General features: G+C 43.6%; 1 protein-coding gene across 2 annotated transcripts in view; it reads left to right on the forward strand.

Moving 5' to 3' along the window:
- The first annotated feature begins 10173 nt into the window (after positions 1-10173).
- Positions 10174-21834, forward strand: part of LOC121531704 (voltage-dependent calcium channel subunit alpha-2/delta-4) — an 87068-nt gene continuing 75407 nt past the window's right edge. For both annotated transcript variants that reach the window (XM_041837089.1, XM_041837090.1), the window contains exons 1-3: positions 10174-11249; positions 19794-19875; positions 21379-21495. In XM_041837089.1, the coding sequence (XP_041693023.1) occupies positions 10798-11249; positions 19794-19875; positions 21379-21495 (651 nt within the window). In that variant the 5' untranslated portion in view covers positions 10174-10797. The remainder of the gene's footprint in view (positions 11250-19793; positions 19876-21378; positions 21496-21834) is intronic.

The raw sequence follows: 21834 nt of genomic DNA on the forward strand, positions 1-21834 counted from the left end.
GTTAGTGAATACAATTTTTTTTTATTTTATTTTTTTTATACTGCCCCCCCCCTGGGAATCGAACCCACAACCGTTGCAAACACCATGCTCTATCAACTGAGCTACATCCCTGCCGGCCATTCCCTCCCCTACCCTGGACGACGCTGGGCCAATTGTGCGCCGCCCATGAGTCTCCCGGTCGCGGCCGGCTGCGACAGAGCCTGGATTCGAACCAGGATATCTAGTGGCACAGTTAGCACTGCGATGCAGTGCCTTAGACCACTGCGCCACTCAGGAGATTATTAATAAACATGTATGCATTTCACGCTGCGCCATGGTCTGACCCGTCCTTAAAAGAACGTGACAGAAGATCCCACCAAAAATGGACCAAGCAGCGTGCCCAGGAGCAGACATCCTGGACATGGGAGGAGATCCTGGACGGAAAAGGATCCTGGACATGGGAGGAGATTCAGGCTGGGAGGCCCGGTTTAGAGAGGAGCAACAGCAACACAGAAGGCGCCGGCCGAGGAGGAAGCCCGAGAGACAGCCCCAAGAAAATGTTTGGGGGGGCTAAAAGGGTGGTCGGGGATCGATGGGGAAGAGCCCCGACCACTGCACTCGAGGGGGCTCAGGGAGGAGTCCTCACGGGAGGAGGACTGGGCGCGGAGAGTGAAAGACTGGTACAGTCGGAGATCTCTAACGTCAGTTCCCAGTCCGGTACACCTCGTGCCTGCGTCTCGCACCAAGCTAGTGGTGCGTGTGCCCAGTCCGGCCCGGCCCGGCCCATTCCTGTTCCTCGCACCAAGCCAGTGGTGCATGTTCCCAGTCCGGTACGGCCGGTGCCTGCTCCCCGCACCAAGCCAGTGGTGCGTGTTCCCAGTCCGGTACGGCCCGTTCCTGTTTCTCGCACCAGGCCAGTGGTGCGTGTCGCCAGTCCGGCCCGGCCCGTTCCTGCTCCTCGCACCAGACCAGTGGTGCGTGTTCCCAGTCCGGCCCGGCCCGTTCCTGTTCCTCGCACCAGGCCAGTGGTGCATGGTCCCAGTCCGGTATGGCCCGTGCCTACTCCCCGCACCAAGCCAGTGGTGCATGTCGTCAGTCCGACCCGGCCCGTTCCTGCTCCTCGCACCAGACTAGTGGTGCGTGTTCCCAGTCCGGCCCGGCCCATTCCTGTTCCTCACACCAGGCCAGTGGTGCGTGTCGCCAGTCCGGCACGGCCCGTTCCTGCTCCTCGCACCAGACCAGTGGTGTGTGTTCCCAGTCCGGTCCGGCCCATTCCTGTTCCTCGCACCAGGCCAGTGGTGCGTGTCGCCAGTCCGGCCCGGCCCGTTCCTGCTCCTCGCACCAGACCATTGGTGCATGTTCCCAGTCCGGTACGGCCCGTGCCTCCTCCCCGCATCAAGCCACTGGTGCGTGTCGCCAGTCCGGCCCGGCCCGTACCTGCTCCTCGCACCAAGTCAGTGGTGCGTGTTCCTAGTCCGGTCCGTGCCTGCTCCTCGCACCAGACCAGTGGTGCGTGTGTCCAGTCCGGCACGGCCCGTGCCCGTTCCACCGGTGCCTGGTCCGGCACCGGTCAGCTGCTCCACTCCGGAGCCAGAGCAGTCCGCTCCACTGGGGTCCAGTCCAGCTCCGGTCAGCTGCTCCACTCCAGAGCCAGAGCAGTCCGCTCCACCAGTGCCCAGTCCAGCTCCAGTCAGCGGCTCCACTCCAGAGCCAGAGCAGTCCGCTCCACCGGTGCCAAGTCCAGCTCCGGTCAGCGGATCCACTCCGGAACCAGAGCAGTCCGCTCCACCGGGGTCTAGTCCAGCTCCGGTCAGCAGCTCCACTCCGGAGCCAGAGCAGTCCGCTCCACCGGTGCACAGTCCAGCTCCGGTCAGTGGCTCCAGTCCAGACCCAGACGTCAGCCCCTCTTCAGGTTCGGGGTCTCCCACACCAGGGTCCAGACAGGGCTTGGTACATCGTGGGAGGAAGGAGAGGGGAAGCAGCGCGCCGAGGTCCAGACCAGACCAGGGGTGCAACGGGGAGGCTGAGAGAAGGTGGTCGTCACGGCCGGAGCCGGATCCGCCTCCGAGGCGGAATGCCCACCCGGACCCTACCCTGTTATGTCAGGTTTGTGCGGTCGGAGTCCGCACTTTTGGGGGGGTACTGTCACGCCCTGACTTATGGGACTCTAGTATGTTGAGTCAGGGTGTGGAGTTCTATGTTGTTATTTCTATGTTCTCATTCTAGGTTGTGTGTTTCTATGTTTGGCCGGGTGTGATTCCCAATCAGAGGCAGCTGTCGCTCGTTGTCTCTGATTGGGGATCATACTTAAGTAGCCTGTTTGTATTATTAGTTGTGGGATCTTGTTCCGTGTAGAGGCTTGTATTGTGTTCAGCCTGAGGACTTCACGTTTCGTTGTTTTATTGTTTTGTTTGTGTGTTTAGGTTATTAATAAACATGTATGCATTTCACGCTGTGCCTTTGTCTGACCCGTCCTTCAACGAACGTGTCAAGGTTCACCTTCCATCAGGACAACGACCCTAAGCACACAGCCAAAACAGCGCAGGAGTGATTTCGGGGCAAGTCTCTGAATGTCCTTGGGTGGTACAGACAGAGCCCGGACTTGAACCTGATCGAACATCTCTGGAGAGACCTGAAAATGGCTGTGCAGCGACGCTCCCATCCAACCTGACAGAGCTTGAGAGGATCTGCAGAGAAGAATGGGAGAAACTCCCCCAATACAGGTGTGCCAAGCTTGTAGCGTCATACCCAAGAAGAATCAAGGCTGTAATAGCTGCCAAAGGTGCTTCAACAAAGTACTGAGTAAAGGGTCTGAATACTTATGTAAATGTGATATTTCAGTTTATTTATTTTTATAAATGTGCATAAACTTCTAAAAACCTGTTTTTGCTTTGTCATTATGGGGTATTGTGTGTAGATTGATGAGAAAAAAACAACAATTTAATAAATTTTAGAATAAGGCTGTAACGTACCAAAATGTAGAAAGTCAAGAGGTCTGAATACTTTCCGAATGCACTGTATATTTACTGTCATCGCAATGCACTTCAGTACTTTTTGGCTAGTCCTGTAAATTAACTTGGCATGCCCCACTTGCAATTACATTTAACCTCTACGGGATCGGTGTCTTGTATACGGGACGGTTGAGCTAATGTGCGCTAATGTGATTAGCATGACTGTTGTAAGTAACAGCAAACTTTCCAGGACATAGACATGTCTTATATGGGCAGAACACTTAAATTCTTGTTAATATAACTGCACTGTCCAATTTACAGTAGGTAGTACACTGAAAAAATACCATGCTATTGTTTAAGGAGTGTGCACAACAACATAAAACTTATCACGGCAACTGGTTTGATACATTCACCTCTGAAGGTAAATAATGTACTTACATTCAGCAATCTTGCTCTGATTTGTCATTTTTATATTCAAATGTAGGAACTGGGTTCTACAGTTTGAACCCCTGCTGTCTCTGGCTCCACACCCACCCCGCCTTACCATCTAGATGTGTGAAAGTTAGTGTATAAGCTAATGATCCATCATGTATGACATTCCTGGGAGTGTGTAAACTTACATTTTGTATTACCATATCATTTCTGCATGTTCTCTATAGTTATGTACTTGAAAATGTATCAATTGACCAATTCGGCACATTTGGGCAGACTTGATACAAAGTAGTCCAGTATTGGAATGCTTCACTGGATCAATCTGAAACTTTGCACACACCCTGCTGCCATCTAGAGGCCAAAATCTATATTGCGCCTAAACTGCAATATTATATTGTGGCCGTTCTCTTGCATTTCAAAGATGATGGAACAAAACCAAAAATAGAAAACACATGTGTTTTTGTTTGTATTATCTTTTACCAGATCTAATGTGTTATATTCTCCTACATTCATTTCAAATTTCCACAAACTTCAAAGTGTTCCCTTTCAAATGGTATCAAGAATATGCATATCCTTGCTTCAGGTCCTGAGCTACAGGCAGTTAGATTTGGGTATGTCATTTTAGGCAAAAATTGAAAAAATGGTCAGATCCTTAAGAGGTTAAACTTAAAGGACACTTTAGATGCACTTAAAGTACAAACTGTTACAAAAAAAATCCTGTCATTTTATACTAAGTTACCGGCTACTCAGTTGCAGTGAAAATATTGGAAACTTTTAATGTATTTATACAGCTGAACTGTATTTTGTCCATAAATGTACAACAACAAACTGTATTCAGGAAGTACACAGAACTGTTACTTCTAATTCAATTATTTTCAATACTGGAAACCAGTGTTGTAAAGTACTTAAGTACAAATACTTTAAAGTACAACTTAAGTAGTTTTTTGGGGTATCTGTACTTTACTTTACTATTAATATTTTTGACAACTTTTACTTCACTACATTCCTAATGAAAATGATGTACTTTTTACTCCATACATTTTCTCTGACACCCAAAAGTACTCGTTACATTTTGAATGATTAGCAGGACAGAAAATGGTCCAATTCACACACTTATCAAGAGAACATGCCTCGCTGAACACAAATGCTTTGTTTGTAAATGATGTGAGTGTTGGAGTGTGCCCCTGGCTATCCTTAAATGAATAAAAACAAGAACATTGTGCCTACTGGTTTGCTTAATATAAGTAATTTGAAATTATTCATACTTTTACTTTTGAGACTTAAGTCCATTTTAGTAATTACATTTACTTTTGATATTTAAGTGCATTTAAAACCAAATACTTTTAGACTTTTACTCAAGTAGTATTTTACTGGGTGACTTTCACTTTTACGGGAGTCATTTTCTATTAAGGTATCTTTACTTTTACTCAAGTATGACAATTGGGTACTTTTTCAACCACTGCTGGAAACATAGGGATTGGGTTGACTCTCTGAATTGACTGGAACTTAAATGGAAGTGACCTCAACATTGGTTAGTACACTTCGGACATAACCACACCTGGGATTTGAACTCACAACCTCTTAAATGACAGCAACCTGAATGTCCTGCCAGAGATCGCCCACAGATTTATTGGCAAGAATGCATTTCTGCACTTTGCTAAAAGTTGCCTGGAATCAAGTCAATAATTGTGTGATTATCTGACAACGGCAACTAAAAAGTAGCAGTGCTCATGGAAACATACAAGTAAGATTCATTCAGATCAAGCATAAAGACATGATAGCCGACACCCGCATATCTGGTGTTTTGGCAGTGTCTGAGGTGTAACTGCGTTAGAGCTGTCAAATTAGTGAGCGGCTGCTTGTGTGGTTATTGTCACGAAGCCACACCATCCTACTCACGTTAGAGGTCAGCATGTGGGAGAAGTCAGAGCTCAGGGATGATAGACGCATTTCCCACTAGTAGAGGGCCAAAGATAATAATGTATGCACTCACTAACTGTAAGTTGCTCTGGATAAGAGCGTCTGCTAAATGACTGTAAATATGTGGACCTGTGAATTGTAGCTTTGACCTTGTTGTACCCCAGGTAACAACACTAACCATACCCTTATTTTTTGATAGTGTGTTAATATATGTTCCAAAAAACATTGACGCACTCTCAACCAAGAGGTTGCAACTTCAAATCCCCAAAGAATGTATGTATACTCTACTTCAAGTGTCTTTGAGCACTGCCAGTTTTACGTTAGTGGTGATAATTTGACAATTATTTACTTGATTCTGGGCAGTTTTTAGCAAAGTGCAGAAATGCATTCATGTGGCCATAGGTCACACTCACAGTTCTGGTCGTGTAACTGCACTGCAGCAGGATATCTTAGGTTGCTAGCAACCAAGAAGTTATGAGTTCAAATCCCATTTAAGGCTGATTCATAGTAAGGATGTCCTAAAAACATCCTTGGGGAATTAGATCAAACCTGCTTGGGGACCATGACTGTTAACATTGAATTAATGTAAATGATGCCTTTCAAAGTAAAATATTCTAAATTACATTTGTCACCTGGGTTTTCAAATGTTGTCACGTGTAGTGTCACATTAACTTCACATGAGATCATGTTCTCACGTGGTTACATATTGTCACATGTGTAGTAGTTTTATGTTATAACATGTTGCTTCAAATGCTGTCACATGTTGCTTCACATGTTGTCACATGTTTTCACATTAACTTAATATTAAATCACATGTTCACATCTGAAATTCATGTGGTTTTTCCGTAAGAGAAAGATGTCCTCCTGTATGGCCAGCTCTAGACCCCTGTCTCAACACTTTTTACTAAGATACATTTTAATGAATTAACACAGAATAATTCATCAGGTTCTGTTGCAATTTTTATGCTTCTTTTCAAACTAGAATGTTTTTACAATTAGTATGGTTTACACAACGATTCAAGATAAGCTTGTTTGTTACATGTACATTTATGACGTTTTACTGTGGAGTTTTCCAGTGTGGGTGTATGCAATGTAACTGGGGGTGATTTATCCTTTCACGCTCCGTATTCGGACAAGAGCACGGCTCTGGTTGCTGCAGGGGCGAACCTGACACCCAGGCCACCATGAGTTACTACAGGTGTGTCACTAAACCTAACCTCTCCACAGGGACCCAGAAACGTCCCGATTCCCAAATGCACTGTACAAAAATAAGTCTTCTGAGAAAGTTAACTGGAGTAATATGCTCTTGTCATATTAGTGGGTGGGTGCCATTCTTTTCCCTCTGTCTCACCACCCCAGAATGAACACCATGTTAGTTTATTTAAATGCTACTTTTTTATCTAAGGTTACAGTACTGCTTGCTGGGGTGAATTATTCTGTAATTGATCTACATCCCTTCACAGAGATATACACCTGCATGCTTCCTCACATGCCAGCAGAGGGAGCTATTGTCTTGACTTCATTCTTCACCATGGGCAACTGAGAGGACTGCGTAAAATGGGTTGATGGGTTTAGCTCAATGTGTCATTTTAGGAATGGACCATTTTCGGTTAGTGCCAAAGGCTCCATTTGTGGACTCCAAAACAATTTCAAAAAACATTTGGGAGTCTAAACCCTATGCTCTACTGAAGGTCATGGTCTGAATATGAGATACTATGAGATCCTATAGGTCAGGAGAGTAGAAGCTTAGTGCTCTTCTCCTCTAATAGGTTTTTTAAAGAAGATTAGTCTTAAAGTCCCCCTAGTTGATGTCCCACTGAAACATCCCTTATCACTTAGCCTCACCACACCACGGTCCCCAAAGTTGTATCAAGACAAAAGTACAAACATGCATAGATTATCCTATTACAGTTTTCTTTTATCGCTTTGGTACTATTTTCACAGGTAAACTCAAAAAACTCAAAACAAATCATCATAAATGCATTTTTTCACAACTTTAAGCACACAGTAACTTTTTGACCAAACCTAATCATTGTTTCATCTAGAAATACCTTTCATATAAAGTAATTGCCTTTCACAATGCAATGCTCATAATACTTTTGATATGATTCTCTTCTCATTTGATTAAATACATTTTACCATCACTTAATCCAACTGTGCTTAATGGTTAATCACTTAACCTTTGGTAAACCTAGAGATTGTAAACTGGTTTGTCTACTATATATGTATTTTGAGAACTACAGAAATAAAATGTGTGTTTGTAAAGTATAAACATGTATGATACATGATATTCATACATAATGACTACTCGTTATTGCTAATTGATTTCACATAGTGGTAACCACAATTGGTCACCATATAAAAGGATGTTTGTGAACACTTGCAATTTCTTTCAACATGGAGCAGGATAGACAGCAAGGGAGAGGAAGAAATCAAAGAGTTCATGGATAAGGGGCCCATCAGAGAGGTGGGAATGGGCCCCCGTCAAAGAGGTGGGCATCAGAGAGATGGAGGAAGACGGCAGGGAACTGTTGTCTAATGAAGTCCGGGCCATCGTCGTTGACAATGTGTTAAACAGAGGCCTTACCATGGCAAAAGCTGCCAGATTAGTTCACCCCAATCTGAAAAGATCAACTGTCAATTCGATCATGAGAACATTTCACCAAGAAAGCCGGTAAGTATGCAGGATTTTACCATTAGATTTTCAGTAAATGACATATTGCAATGCATGTAAATTCACAAAACATGTTACAGTAATCTTACAGTATGATCTATTGACAGTATACACTGTTCTACCCTCAGAATTGACAGAAGACCCCATGGTGGTGGCAGTTGCCGTGTGCTGACCGACCAGCAGGAGTGGAAATGGTGAGGGCCAGGAATTACATACGGCTGTCCGAAATAAAGCAGGCCATTGAGGAGAACGATGACAGCTTTGCCAATGTGGCATCCAGCCTGCCAACAATCGCCCGCCTTTTGAAGAGGCACCAGGTATCTATGAAACACATTTACCTGAGAGAAAAAACGACTGAGTGAAACAACTGCAGGCCGAGTATGTTCAGGTACAGCACTATATACTCTATTACTGTTACTATTTCATTCACATGCTACTTCACAATATCCTATTGGAACTATACTGTAAAAATAACTAACCAAATATATTTTTAGAGGGTGATTGTGCCGTGGGCGGATATCTTTGTTGATGAAGCGGGCTTCAACCTGGCCAAAACTCGGCGCCGTGGGCGGAACCTCATCGGCCAGCGGGCGACCGTCCAAGTGCCTGAACAACATGGGGGAAACCACTCCATGTGCGCAGCTATGTGTGAAGATGGTGTGGTAGGACGTAGGCCGTTACTTGGATCCTACAACGCTGCACACCTTATTGTGTTTCTCAATGAAATTGAGCAGGTCTGCCAAGGTGAAGGGGTCACCTATGTTATTGTGTGGGACAATGTCAGGTTCCACCATGCAGAGGTGGTTCAGGCATGGTTATGGGACCATCCCAATTCGTGACCCTACTGTATACCTTTCCTCAACACTATTGAGTCTTTTCTCAGCATGGAGGTGGAAGGTGTATGATCGCCATCCCATGAGAGTGCCACCCTCCTTCTGGCCATGGATGAGGCATGCGATGACAATGCAGACCAATGTCAAGCGTGAATTCGCCATGCCAAAAGGTTTTTCCCGCGGTGCATGAACAATGAGGACGTTCACTGTGATGTGGATGAGAAGTTAAGGCCAAATGCTCAAGATAGGCGTGATACAAATTAATGCGTGCTAAAGGTTGTTTTATTTTCATCTAATTTGTTTCATTTAATTTCTTACATTTCATTACAGACCGTGCACCTATGTTGTAATTATATTTTTTGCATGAATGATTGTAGAGGATGTCGTCATTGATCACACCTTTGATTACACATTGGATAGATATTATGGAAATTATAGGTTCTGTCAATTTTGTTGTTTATTGCCCAATGTTATTGACTGTACGTTTTTTGTTTGTTTATTCCATATGTAACTCTGTTGTTTTTATCGCACTGCTTTGCTTTATCTTGGCCAGGTCGCAGTTGTAAATGAGAACTTGTTCTCAAGTTCTCAACTGGTTTACCTGGTGAAAAAAACAAATGTTACTTTGAGCACTTCTAAGGGCAATTTTAAACAAATCTGCATTGTTATTGGCTAAACTGATTGTAAAACGACTAATTTGAAAATATATCATGTTTTTTTGGTGATTAAACCAATGTTCTCATAACATTTCACAATAAACTAATATTTTGAATCAATGTTTGTGGTGAGAGATGTTTACAATCCAAATGAATGCACAATGACAGGTTTTGAATGAGTGACTGGCTGCGTTACAAGTGTGACCAGTTTGGCGTTTTGTATTAAGAGTTGTGAAAATGTACCGCATACTTGTGAAAATGGTACCAAAGCGATAAACTATTTTCAAAAAGGTGTGTGTACGTCGGAGCATGCTGTGCATTTTTGCTGTGTTCGTTCATTCGGTATTCATTCGCTCCCTCCTGCTTAGCTCCTGTGCCAGAGTGGCCGGGCGGGATTTGGCAAGCGTGTTTTTGTTTATGTTGGAGGGGAGTATCAGGCTTTGCTAGATGTCAGCACTGCCTTCGCTAAACAAACAGTTTTTTTTTTTAGTTTTTTTTTTATCATCCACTGATTGGATGGACAAGAGCCTGTCTCCAGAAATCACTATAATCCTCTTAGATAAAACAAACCCTTCATCCAATCCTCTGCTTCGATCCTCCCTCCCCCTCTACTTTCCCTCCATCCACCCCTCCCTTCCTCTCTCTCCTATCCCCATCTCGGGTGGGGTGGGGAGTTTTAATCCCAGTAGGTTACGCCCTAAATTTAATGACAGTAGGCAGCGCCGGAATGTCGACAAATCAATGGCTGCTGCATGCATCCCTCCCATTTTTCTGTGGGTTATTTTCTCATCGTTGTCAGTGTGACGGCACGTCTGTCTGGTCTGTGCATAACCAGGAGGGGATCCTTCACCGCCAGGACGCAGAGAGGAACTACAGTAACTAGATCTTGTGAATGACCACCATGCAACTTCTGATGAATACTTATTGGAGTGTCGTCTTCATGGTTGATTGACAGGTCACAAGAATCGAAATAGTTTCTCTTCATTGTGTCATATTGGAGTGTTTGGCGCTTCTCAACTTGTAACACTAGAAGGCAACACTTCTAACATCAACAGGAGAAGGTTGTAGTGCTTTAGGATTGTAAAGAGGAGAGGTTGGCCTGTGGTTGTGAGAGGATGAGAAGATAACGAGAAAGAGTTGGGGAGGACAGGATCCAGACCGCATTCAACACAGTCAAAAAGGACGTCATGGGGCTTCCACTTCCTTTAGCCGAAATGAGGACACTTTCCCCCACAGACTCATTGATGTTCCTCGACACTTTCTTGAGGCTTGCTGATCCTGAGGTGTGTTGTCGTTTTCTTGTGTGCTGACTGAGACATTGGAAAGGAGCCATAGATACCGGACCGGTACAGATGTCTTCCTCAGGCGACACAGTGGACCAAGGCAGGATGGGACTAGCACCCAGAGCCGACACAGTGGACCAAGGCAGGATGGGACTAGGAACCAGGGCCAACACAGTGGACCCAAGCAGGATGGGACTAGGACCCTGGGCTGACCCAGGCAGGATAGGACTAGGACCCACGGCCGACACAGTGGACCAAGGCAGGATGGGACTAGGACCCTGGGCCGACCCAGGCAGGATAGGACTAGGACCCAGGGCTGACACAGTGGACCCAGGCAGGATGAAACTAGGACCCAGGGCTGACACAGTGGACCCTTACAGGATGGGACTAGGATCAGGTGAAGTAACGAACAGGCTGGGACCCAGGGGGACTCCAGCGGGGCTGAGGTTGGGCCTGTGGATCCTGTGTTTCAGCTGGTTTTGCTTCACTGCTCACGCTCAGATGAAGATACCACCTGAGACGTGAGTAGCCCCTTAGCGCTATCATGTAGTACTGCTCACCTCCAACAGTCTCTCCTTTAAAGTTTCTATTCACACAGGCTACTGAGGCTTTGTGTGTCAGCTACACCTCAGATGTAGAGGCATAAGGGCGCTAAATCTATGCTGACCAATTCACTTAGAGCAGTGGTATTATTACTATACTATCCCATATATATCTTTCCCTGTTGGTCCAGCACTGTATGATCTATAGCAATCCTCTAGTTGGCCTTTGATGTTGATGAGTCTCCACATTTTTATCAGCACCTTGTCACCCTGAGATTCAAGTGACTGACTTTCACAGTACACTTCTAACAAATGTAATTGTTGCACTTGGAAAATGTTTGAGGAAGCACATTCTCTGACCAGCCGAATCCAGCCCAGTTATAGTAGAGGGACAAAAGTGTCTGCTAAAAGGCATATAAGGAGGAGGATGTCTAGGTTGAATCTCTATTCCAATATGGTCTGTCTGACTGGCTGGCTGGTTATTGTTGATTATCTGCAGTCAGCTGCCGTTCGGTTTGTTTCAAGGCCTGATTACATATTGACCCTGATTCCTCTCTCCTCTCCCTCTGCTTCACTCCCTCCGCTATAATTGAACCACATCCAACTGTCACCAAAATCACAGCACCTAAAAAGGTCCCATGAGCCAGGGAGATTAATCACGCTTGAGTCCCACACTCTGCACTCTGCTCTCAGCCCGTCTGGCCCTGTGTCCACGCTCATCTCTCATCCCACCACATTAGGGGACAGTGCCAGCGGTCAGTCAGGCCAGTTCCACAACATGATTTGATGTGATGTGATTCGTCATCCGCCGTCAAAGCCAGGATTTTTTCCCCTTGTGGAATTCAGCCACCGTTTTCCTTTGCTGGAAGAGAACACACATCATCATCAGGTCACTGTGGGCGATCATCAGGTCACTCAGTGTGCTGATGTGATGGAGTGTTTGACACGTGGTTTACTACATTACATATCCCTTCATCCCATGTGGGACGAGGCTAGCCTTGTCTTTGTGGTAAAATGCATCACTATTTCCCCAAGGCACAATGGGGAGAGCTGGCTGTTCTGTGCTTGTCTGTGTTTCTGTAGATTAGATTTGTAGGCCAATACAGGGCTGGCATTGGACAAACGGGATATTCTCCTGAGCTTACATACATTTAAATCCTTGAGTCAGGCCGAATATCATATTGATTGACCCAAAGCTGTCTCGCTCTTCAAAGTTGCCAACAGCTTATTGACGGCAGTTCCATTGGTTTTTAAGCCACTGTGTTACAGATAAAAGATACTTGACCCACTAACAGGCAACCTTTGGCATAGGACGTCATTGTCTTGCTTTTGCAACCAGTAATAAATCTGACCATGATGACACAATAGACTTCATAATGACATCCTTGCAACAGGTTTTGCCCACCAAGTTAGTTTTTTACCAAGAAGCATTTCTCCCATAGGCTGCCAATTCCCAGTTCAGTCACTGCCAGTGGCTTTTTGTGCAGGAAGTGGTCCAAAGTGCCGGTCATATGATCAGTTGACCACTGTTATCCTGCAGGACACTGCCCTCACCAATTTGGTCCGGGACAGTATCCAGGGGTATCACACCACACTGGTAGACAGATGGTCATGCAGGTCGGCGTGTGTTGTCAGAGGAACCTCCTGTGAGCAGACCCGCATGTTAACTTGTACCCCACTGGGTCCATCACTGCCTGAAGCCTCAGCAGGACTGTGGTAGTCTGATCCGAGGTGTTATCACTGCAGACCTGGCATAATTATAGTTTTAACTATGCTTTGTGGAAAGTACCTATTTTTCCTGTGGAACCAATAGTTACTTTGGAGGTGACTACAACTATTTGAATACAGATCTCAGAAAGTGACTACTTTTCAAAACTATTTAATGCAGATCTGAGAAAGCAAATACTTTTTCAAAATATTTGAATACAGATCTCAGGAAGTGACTTCAACTAATGGCAGGGTTGTATCTGGAACTGCATGTTGAAGATAGAAAGAGAATGAATAGAGCACACACAATTTCATATACTATTCCAATCTCTCTGAGAGCCATATTTGATCTACACAATACATTTCTATCTGAACATTCTGTAAATGTCCATTCTCCTCAATGTCCATTGCCCCAGGTGTACATACAGTGCCTTGCAAAAGTATTCATCCCCCTTGGCATTTTTCCTATTTTGTTGCATTACAACCTGTATTTGAAATGGATTTTTATTTGGATTTCATGTAATGGACATACACAAAATAGTCCAAATTGGTGAAGTGAAATGAAAAAAAGAACTTGTTAAAAAAAATTCTAAAAAATAAATAACGGACAAGTATATTTGTTAGTGACAGAGAAATGGTTGTTGCATTCATCCATTTTCGATCCTATTGTCTTCACCAATTGAGCTCCTAAGCGAATAAAGTTTTGAACACAATACCACACTCTAAATCAGGGATGAGGAACTTTGATGGGGGTGGGTGCCACAAAAAATCTGAACTCATCATGAGGGGCTGCAGTTTTAGAGTTAATTTTGTGCAATTCTACACATTGTGCCATGGTGTGTAGAGAAAATGCTGCTGTTTTATAACTAGTTTGCTGCAATTCTAAACATTTTGCCACAGGGTGGAGAGAAATGTTTGCTGTTTTTAAGATGATATCTGAGTGAGACTGACTAACAAAATCAATGGGGGCCCTCCGGGGTTAATTCGACCTTGATTACTACAAGTTTAGATAGCTGGCCGCTAGACTAACTTACCAATCAAAAATGTTTTGCTGACATGGGCTAATTGAGTGACTATGAGTGACTGACATAAGAGAAAAACTGTTGATGTACAATCAAATTTCGAAATTGCACCTTGTGTATTCTATTATTCTACCTTGCAACAGTAAGTTGGGACCCCGAATGTATCCGAGAGCCTTCAAAAGGGTCCGCCAGTTGCCCATCCCTGCAAGAAAAAGAAATGCTGGGTAAATAGTGGACAGAACACACTTAAAGTCGATTTATGCTTTGTAAGTGACGGTGCGGAGGCTCCATACGGAGGGCGTGACGCAATTGCGGAGCCTCCGGAGTTCAGCGGACGCCAAATCAAGCTCCATACAGCAATGCCGTGCACCTCCCAAAAAATGTATAATGCGGAGGACTCCGTATAGCTCCGTATAGCTCCGCATTGACATGATTGGTTGACGATAGGTGGGGGCGGTACGTCGTGTATAAATACAAACTCCTTTCCTTGACAACATCTTTCACAACAGCTCTGCTCTGCTTCGCGAAGTTCAATAATATGAATGCCCTGACTTCTGCAGAGGCCGCATTCCCGTAAATGCTGTACGTCCAATGCAGACTCCGGATTGACCATGCTGCTAGCTTTAGTTGGGTTGTTTTCTTTGAAGACTGGAGACATGGCTTAGTAGGGGCTTGGCCTTCAGATAGTTATTTTTGGCCACCAGTGAGAGTAAATGTAATTCCTGTTAAGTTTGTACACTGCACATTTGAATTTTCCTTCAATATGTTTTGCATATTACATATTTGTATATAAATGTGATAACTTTATTTAAATATTATAACAAATTGGTAAGTCTCCCAACATTGGGATATGCATGGACACTTGAGGAACTCATACTTCTGTGTAAGCCTCATAACAGCTACAAAAGTATCAGTACTGAACCTTAAAATATTTTGACAATACAACAGAACATGAACCGGAATTACATTTACACTCACGGCTGGCCAAAAATAACTATTTAAAAGCCACACCCCTACTAAACCACGCCTCCAGCATCAATAACCCAACAAAGTGACCCAACTGTCTGGGTCAAAATAACCCAATGTGTGTTCAGTCCAATATTTACCCAAATTGGGTTGTTTTTAATCGAGCATTTTTTTTGTGCATACGTATTTCATAAGGCCTTATTTGGAGGGCCTAGTTTTACCCTAATACAGGGGCCTGAAACTCATACATTTACATTTTAGTCATTTAGCGGATGCTCTTATCCAGAGCGACTTACAGGAGCAATTAGGGTTAAGTGCCTTGCTCAAGGGCACATCGGCAGATTTTTCACCTAATCGGCTCGGGGATTAGAACCAGCGACCTTTGGGGTACTGGCACAACGCTCTTAACCACTAAGCTACCTGCCGCCCACATGTTTTTTTGAACCAAAACTACACCCATCGTTATCATATTTCCTAGAATGCTCTATTGCAGGTTGATTTTTTAAAATGGTTTGTTTCAATATCTACGTTTGTGCATGTACATTGATTGATTGATTAATCTTATGCTATACAAAAATAAATAACATACATTTTCTAAACTAATCCCATCGGTTAGTTCGATTTCTTTCACCCTTTACTGAAATGTTTGTTCGGGTTCAAAAGCTTTAGCTAATTATAGGGCACACAACTTTGTAATAAATCCATTATTGTGCAATTGTAAAGCAATTTTCTAAGTTCTATGTAACAATAATGTTGCTATTGTAATAATCACAAAGTTACTACACATGTTGCTGTATTACCTTATGTCTCACTTATTATGAAAATATATGTTATGTCATTTTGAAGCTGCAAAAGTGGTCTATAATGTTGAGGGGATTCCATGCCCCTCATGTATTTAATTCTAGCTATAAACTATATTAAGTTGAATATCTAAGAATCCTCCAAACCATGTGCTTATGATCATATCTTTAGAGTAATTCAACTAACTGTTGTAGTTTTTGGTTCTTCATAAAAAATTTGGCAGCCATTAAGTACATTTTGTTTGTTTTCAAATAACTTGCATATATTCAAATACCTTCAAATATTCTTAGTTTTTCTGAGACTCGTATGTGAATATCAAAGAAAATAGCTGCCTTTTAGTTGAAACTCTATATAAACTACAGTATATTCAACTACCTTGAGCATTTTCAAAGTTTGTTCTTTTCAAATAAACTACAAAATACAACTATTTTCTGCCCAGGTCTGTATCACTGTACTTTTCATAGCCACGTTTATATAACATACTGCTATCGTGAATTAGAGAGGAATGGTGGATTAACTGTAGTCAGGAGTTGGAGTGGTTGTATTTTGTGAATGAGCGTTGCTTGATTTGAGACAGTATGTTAACAGATTGTATGTATTTTCCTAGGTTGAAGCAGTCTGCTTTGATATTGCTCATACAGCCAGACACACACACGCATGCAAACATGCAAACAAACACACGCAAACACAAACGCACAAATGTAATACACAATAGTTCTGCGTAACAGCAATGTACAGTGTGTATGTGTCACGCTGGGACCCTTTAACCACATCAGCTGATCCTATATATGATCCTATATACAGTTTTGTCCTGAGCTGAGCCATGGTGCCATAATCTCTGTGTGGGCTCTATAGCCTACAGGCTGCAACACCTGTAGCTCCCAGCCCAGTTCCTAGCTCCCAGCTCCTGTCCTAGGCTGCACAGCCCCAGTCAGCTCTATTGTCTGTCTGCTGGCCTCCTTTTCTAATGAGACCATGTCAGCTCTTCCAGCCCAGCCTAACTTCCAACTCCTCCGCCAGTCTGGCCCCAGTCTGCTGGCCCCTGTGTTCCAGTGCCCCAGTGCCCCGTCAGGCCAGAGGGGGCCAGCTAGCTCATCCACTTCACCTCTAAAGACTCTCCTGTTAATCAGTAAGCACCCGTGAGAGTAAATGTAATTTCTGTTCATCTTTTCTGTTGTATTGTCATCACATGTTAAGGTTGAACACTGACAGGGTGGTGCTTTCAGATGCAGAGTAGCCTATGTTTTGCAAGCATGGAGAGGCCGGAGATAGCCAGACTAGTAAATTGGGATATGGAACAGAAGTTAGGTATTGGAAAAAAGCCATCAGTGCGTGTTCTGCAAACAGTACAGCGGATGAAGGCACGGCATGAGCGTGGTGAACGAATAGACATGGTTATGGACAGCAAGGAAGGAGAAGAGCCAAGTGCAGAGGGAAGATGTGTGTTGAAAAAGAATGGTGCCAAGTACAAACCGTACTCTGCTGTTTCTGATGGCTCAGAAATTGAATGTGAAGACAGTGAGGATGAATTACCTGTGGTGGCAGGTGTGGTGAAGACCTCAGAGTCCGATCCTCTCCCCGATCGTCATGCAAAGGATGATTCTGGCCCAGTGGATCCCTGCCTTTTGGCTGACCCATATGTAATCTCAGGCTGGGTAGAAAATAATTTGGGTACTGTTAAATCAGTGAAAGTAGCTCGAAGTGAACTTGTGTTGAAGTGAACTTGTGAACTTGTGTTTCTTCCATCCAGAGGGTGCAGGCGCTATGCGTCACGTGCCTCGGGACAAGACCTGTGACTCTCCGGAGCAGGGTGCCTTTGAAAGGAGCGATTACTGGGGTGGGGTTAAGTGTTGAGGTGGAGCAACTGAAATTGAAGATTGCCTGTGATTGTGACACTCACCGTTTGGTGCGACGCAGACCCGGTGGCGAGCGTGGTGAAACTGAGAAGACACTGTCTGTCCTTTTGAGTTTTGAAGCAGAGTATTTACCTGACAAAGTCATATTAGGATATCTCGTGAGAGCTTTTGTGCCGAAACCACTAAGGGTTTTCAGATGCCAAGCTTATGGTTATGTTGCAGCAGGAGGGAGATTCTGAGATGTGAGAAGTGTGCAGGAGGGCATGGGACAAAGGAATGTGTAGTATCGTGGAAAAAACTGTGTGTGTCAATTGTGGGTGTGCCCATGTTGCTGGGGATCAGAAGTGCCTGGTGCAAGAGAGACCGGTTGTGGTTGCCAGGGTCAGAGTAGAACAGAAGGTGTTGTATGCTGAGGCAGTGAAGAGAGTAGCGGATGATGGGCTAAGGTGAGTAAGTAGTAGGTCTAAGCCAATACGGAGTGATACAAATTTGTGCTTCAGTAAGGTTGGCTTCTTAGCATTCATTGCCATGATTATCAACTGTACCACAGAAATGGAACATAAATCACAGAAAATAGGTGTTGTGGTGGCAGCTGCAGAGAAGTACTTGGGTGTAAAAAGTTTTACTGCAGAATATTAACAAGGTGTGTTGAACGAAAGAGTCCCGTCCTCCCATGCCATCGACCTGGTGTAGGATCAGGAAGGGTCAAAGTAGTGGAATAGGGTATGTTTTTTTTGGTGGTATATAGGTGTAGGGTTAGTTGGTGGTGTAATTTTTCACTTTACCCCTTCCTTTTTATTTTTGTATCACAAAATGTAAAGTGATCGACCACACACTCCTGCACAGTAGGTGGCGGCATGCACAAACAAAATGTGCGAACGCCATGATAGCAAAGAAGAAGAAGAAGAAGAAGAAGAAGATTGACAGTTTTGTAGCTTCCATGAGGCTTCCAGAGGTGTATGAGTTCCTCAAGAGCCTATGCAAATCCCTGTATGTAGTCAGAAAAGTTAACATTATATTAGAATATGTAATATGCATAAATATTCAAAGAAAATTGACATTTCTAGTGTACAAACTTAATATGATGAACAGGACTGACATTTACTCTTACGGGTGGCCAAAATGTACTATCTGAAAGCCAAGCCTCCAATAGGCAACACCTCCAGTCTTCAGTGTATAAGCGTTAATCTGTGATGCTTTTGCGAAAATATATGCATCATGTCACAGGGGTTCCTCAAATAACCTTTTCATAGGGGTTCCTCAAGGTACCTTTTTGACCTGAAAAGGTTCCCCCACAGTGGCAATCTTTTGAACCCCAAAAGGTTATTCGAGGCTCCTTTACTAGATTGAGCCCTGTTTCATGTGACAGTAATACAATGGCTTAGAAAGGTGTTCTGTATAATCCCTCATAAAGGTACATGGTAAAATCTGATATTCCTATCTCAGGATTCTACACAACATCTGGACAAAAGAACAAAGAGTTATAAAGAAATATCAGATGAGGTCATGAGGAGCAAACAAATAACATTCCACAGCATTCTATTTGATTTCCATACAACACCACTTTGCTAGTCTGTCTGTTGACATGCAGAGCTCCAATAAAGAGAGAGTTCTATAGGTGGCTTAAAATCATAGCCGCGGGAATTAGAGGTACTGAGGGTGCTGCAGCACCCCCTGAAAAATCAGAATACAAAACAAATATTAATAAAAAACAAAAGTAGTGCACTGGGCCTTTACTAGTCCTGTATTAGCGGACCGATATAGCCATCTGTAGCGCGGGCAACTTTTTTTTCAGAATCCCACGGCTATACTTAAAAACGAATAATGTGTTTGAGGGGCACCTGGAACCTTCTACTGACCTACATCAACCATGGACAGATTAAACAAATTGGCATTGCAGTTTATATTTGTAATATTCATGGCCTTTTTTGGCACATGGGTCCTGTCTGGGTTTTGAGTGTCATGTAGACAGCAAGGCTAAAATCTTGATGATTATATTCTGTCATGGACATGATAATAGATTATCTATTATCCCTCACTATCCTTCATCACCTCTCTCTCTCTCTCTCTCTCTCTCTCTCTCTCTCTCTCTCTCTCTCTCTCTCTCTCTCTCTCTCTCTCTCTCTCTCTCTCTCTCTCTCTCTCTCTCTCGCTCTCTCTGTCTATTTCAGGGTCCAAGTTTGGGCAAATATCCTTTCAGTGCAACTACGCAAGGCTACCACAAGATACTCGGGAGCTAACATTCTGCAAAAGGTAAAATATGGGTGTTTTGGGGGGTTGATCACTAAACGAGAATGAGTCCGAATTAAAATCAACCACAGGACAAAAACAACATGCAGTATTGTGTCTGAACACACAATATAGTATTCCCCACTAACCACACATATTCTCTGCCATTTCAACCTGAGATGGTCCATAACATCCCACTGATCACCATCTGCCCCATACTTTCCTTGTCTCATCACGTGTACTAACCTCCTGTGGCGCCCCATATTCTCCTCTAACACCACACACTAAAAACAAATGGTTCTATATAGTGCCAAATAAGGCTTATTTTACTGGTAACCATAGCGGAAGGTTCTTTTTCTGAAGGTTCTAAATGGAACCTGTATGGTGCTATAAAGAACCCTTTCCTAAGTTTATATAAAGAACCATTAATAAAAGGTTCTATATAGCACCCAAAAAGGTTATTTATACATTATTCTTTATAGAACCTTATATAACCACTATGGACAATGGTTCTATAAAGAACCTTTTTCAATCTCAAAAGTTATTTGTAGAACCATACAGATCTTTAATCTGGATTAATAGCCATATTATATTGTTAAAATTCCATAGGTTTTATTGTGTTTATTAACAAGTTGAATCAGGTGTGCTAGCTCTGGCACAGCTGGGGACCCTGAGGAGAGAATTGAGAACTACGGACTTAGTCAACCATTTTCTATAGACATAAGACCATACGTCTTTCACAAGACACCCTCACTGGCCATAGTCAATCATAACATGCAATCGCATAACACCACAGATTAGATCAACTGTAATGACACTCTCACTCACGGTTAAACAAAAAGAGTTGTGACCAAACCATGCCCCAAAATATTTGAATGAGCCGCCGTCCCTACATTTTAATTATCACTAAAAGAGGAAATAACCCTTTCTTGAACTACAAAGAACCATTGAAGGGCTCAAAGGGTTATTTGGGTCAGTATGGTTCCACATAGAACCATCACCCTTCCCAAAGAACCTTTGAGGAACCCTAATTGTTTTGTGTCCACCCGCCAGCTCTGTCTCCAGGTTGGGTTGGGTTGGGTTGGAGTCAGTCAGTCAGTCAGCCAGTCAGTCAGTCAGTCAGTGAGTGAGTGAGTGAGTGAGTGAGTGAGTGAGTGAGTGAGTGAGTGAGTGAGTGAGTGAGTGAGTGAGTGAGTGAGTGAAAGGGAGATACTTGGCACAGCTAGTGGCCCAGGGCAGCTAGGATACTAACTGATGTAGTCTATGTTATATACTCTATCTACCTCAATATCTTCTATTCCTGACTTTATAATGACCATTGTGTACTCATTGTACCTGTGAATTGCCAGAGGAAAAATACCTGAATCAATCAGTTCCAAGAGAGAATGCTACATGACAAGTTAGCATGGCAATGCTGCATTTGGAGCTTTATTTCATTTTCTGTACAAATGGGAAACCAGATGATCAAATATTACATATCAGACATACTAAAAAGACATGGTTGAACATCTCCCTTGTTCTTCTCAGAAATTCAGAGATGTAGAGTCCATTATAAAGATAGCGGACATCGATGGGAGAGCCCAAGTGAGGGAATTTTCAGAGGACATAGAGAGAATGCTGGGGTCCAAGATGAAGTCCGTTAAGGTGAGTACAAATAATATAATAATAATAATATGCCATTTAGCAGACGCTTTTATCCAAAGCGACTTACAGTCATGCGTGCATACATTTTTTGGGTATGGGTGGTCCCGGGGATCGAACCCACTACTTTGGCGTTACAAGCCACACACACGTTGTTTAAAATCATTTTAACTACATAAGACAACCTTGGCGTTCCAAATGAGATCACCTCGCAGACAGGATTTGGCCATTGGGCCATCTGTTGATGTCCCTGCTATAGCATACCCTCTTTGCAATATGAGAGTAACCACCCCCAGAACATTAACCATGAGTATTGTGGTTGGGCTTGTGGTTTGCAAAACG

Source organism: Coregonus clupeaformis, chromosome 19 (genome assembly GCF_020615455.1).
Source record: "Coregonus clupeaformis isolate EN_2021a chromosome 19, ASM2061545v1, whole genome shotgun sequence".
Taxonomy (NCBI): domain Eukaryota; kingdom Metazoa; phylum Chordata; class Actinopteri; order Salmoniformes; family Salmonidae; genus Coregonus; species Coregonus clupeaformis.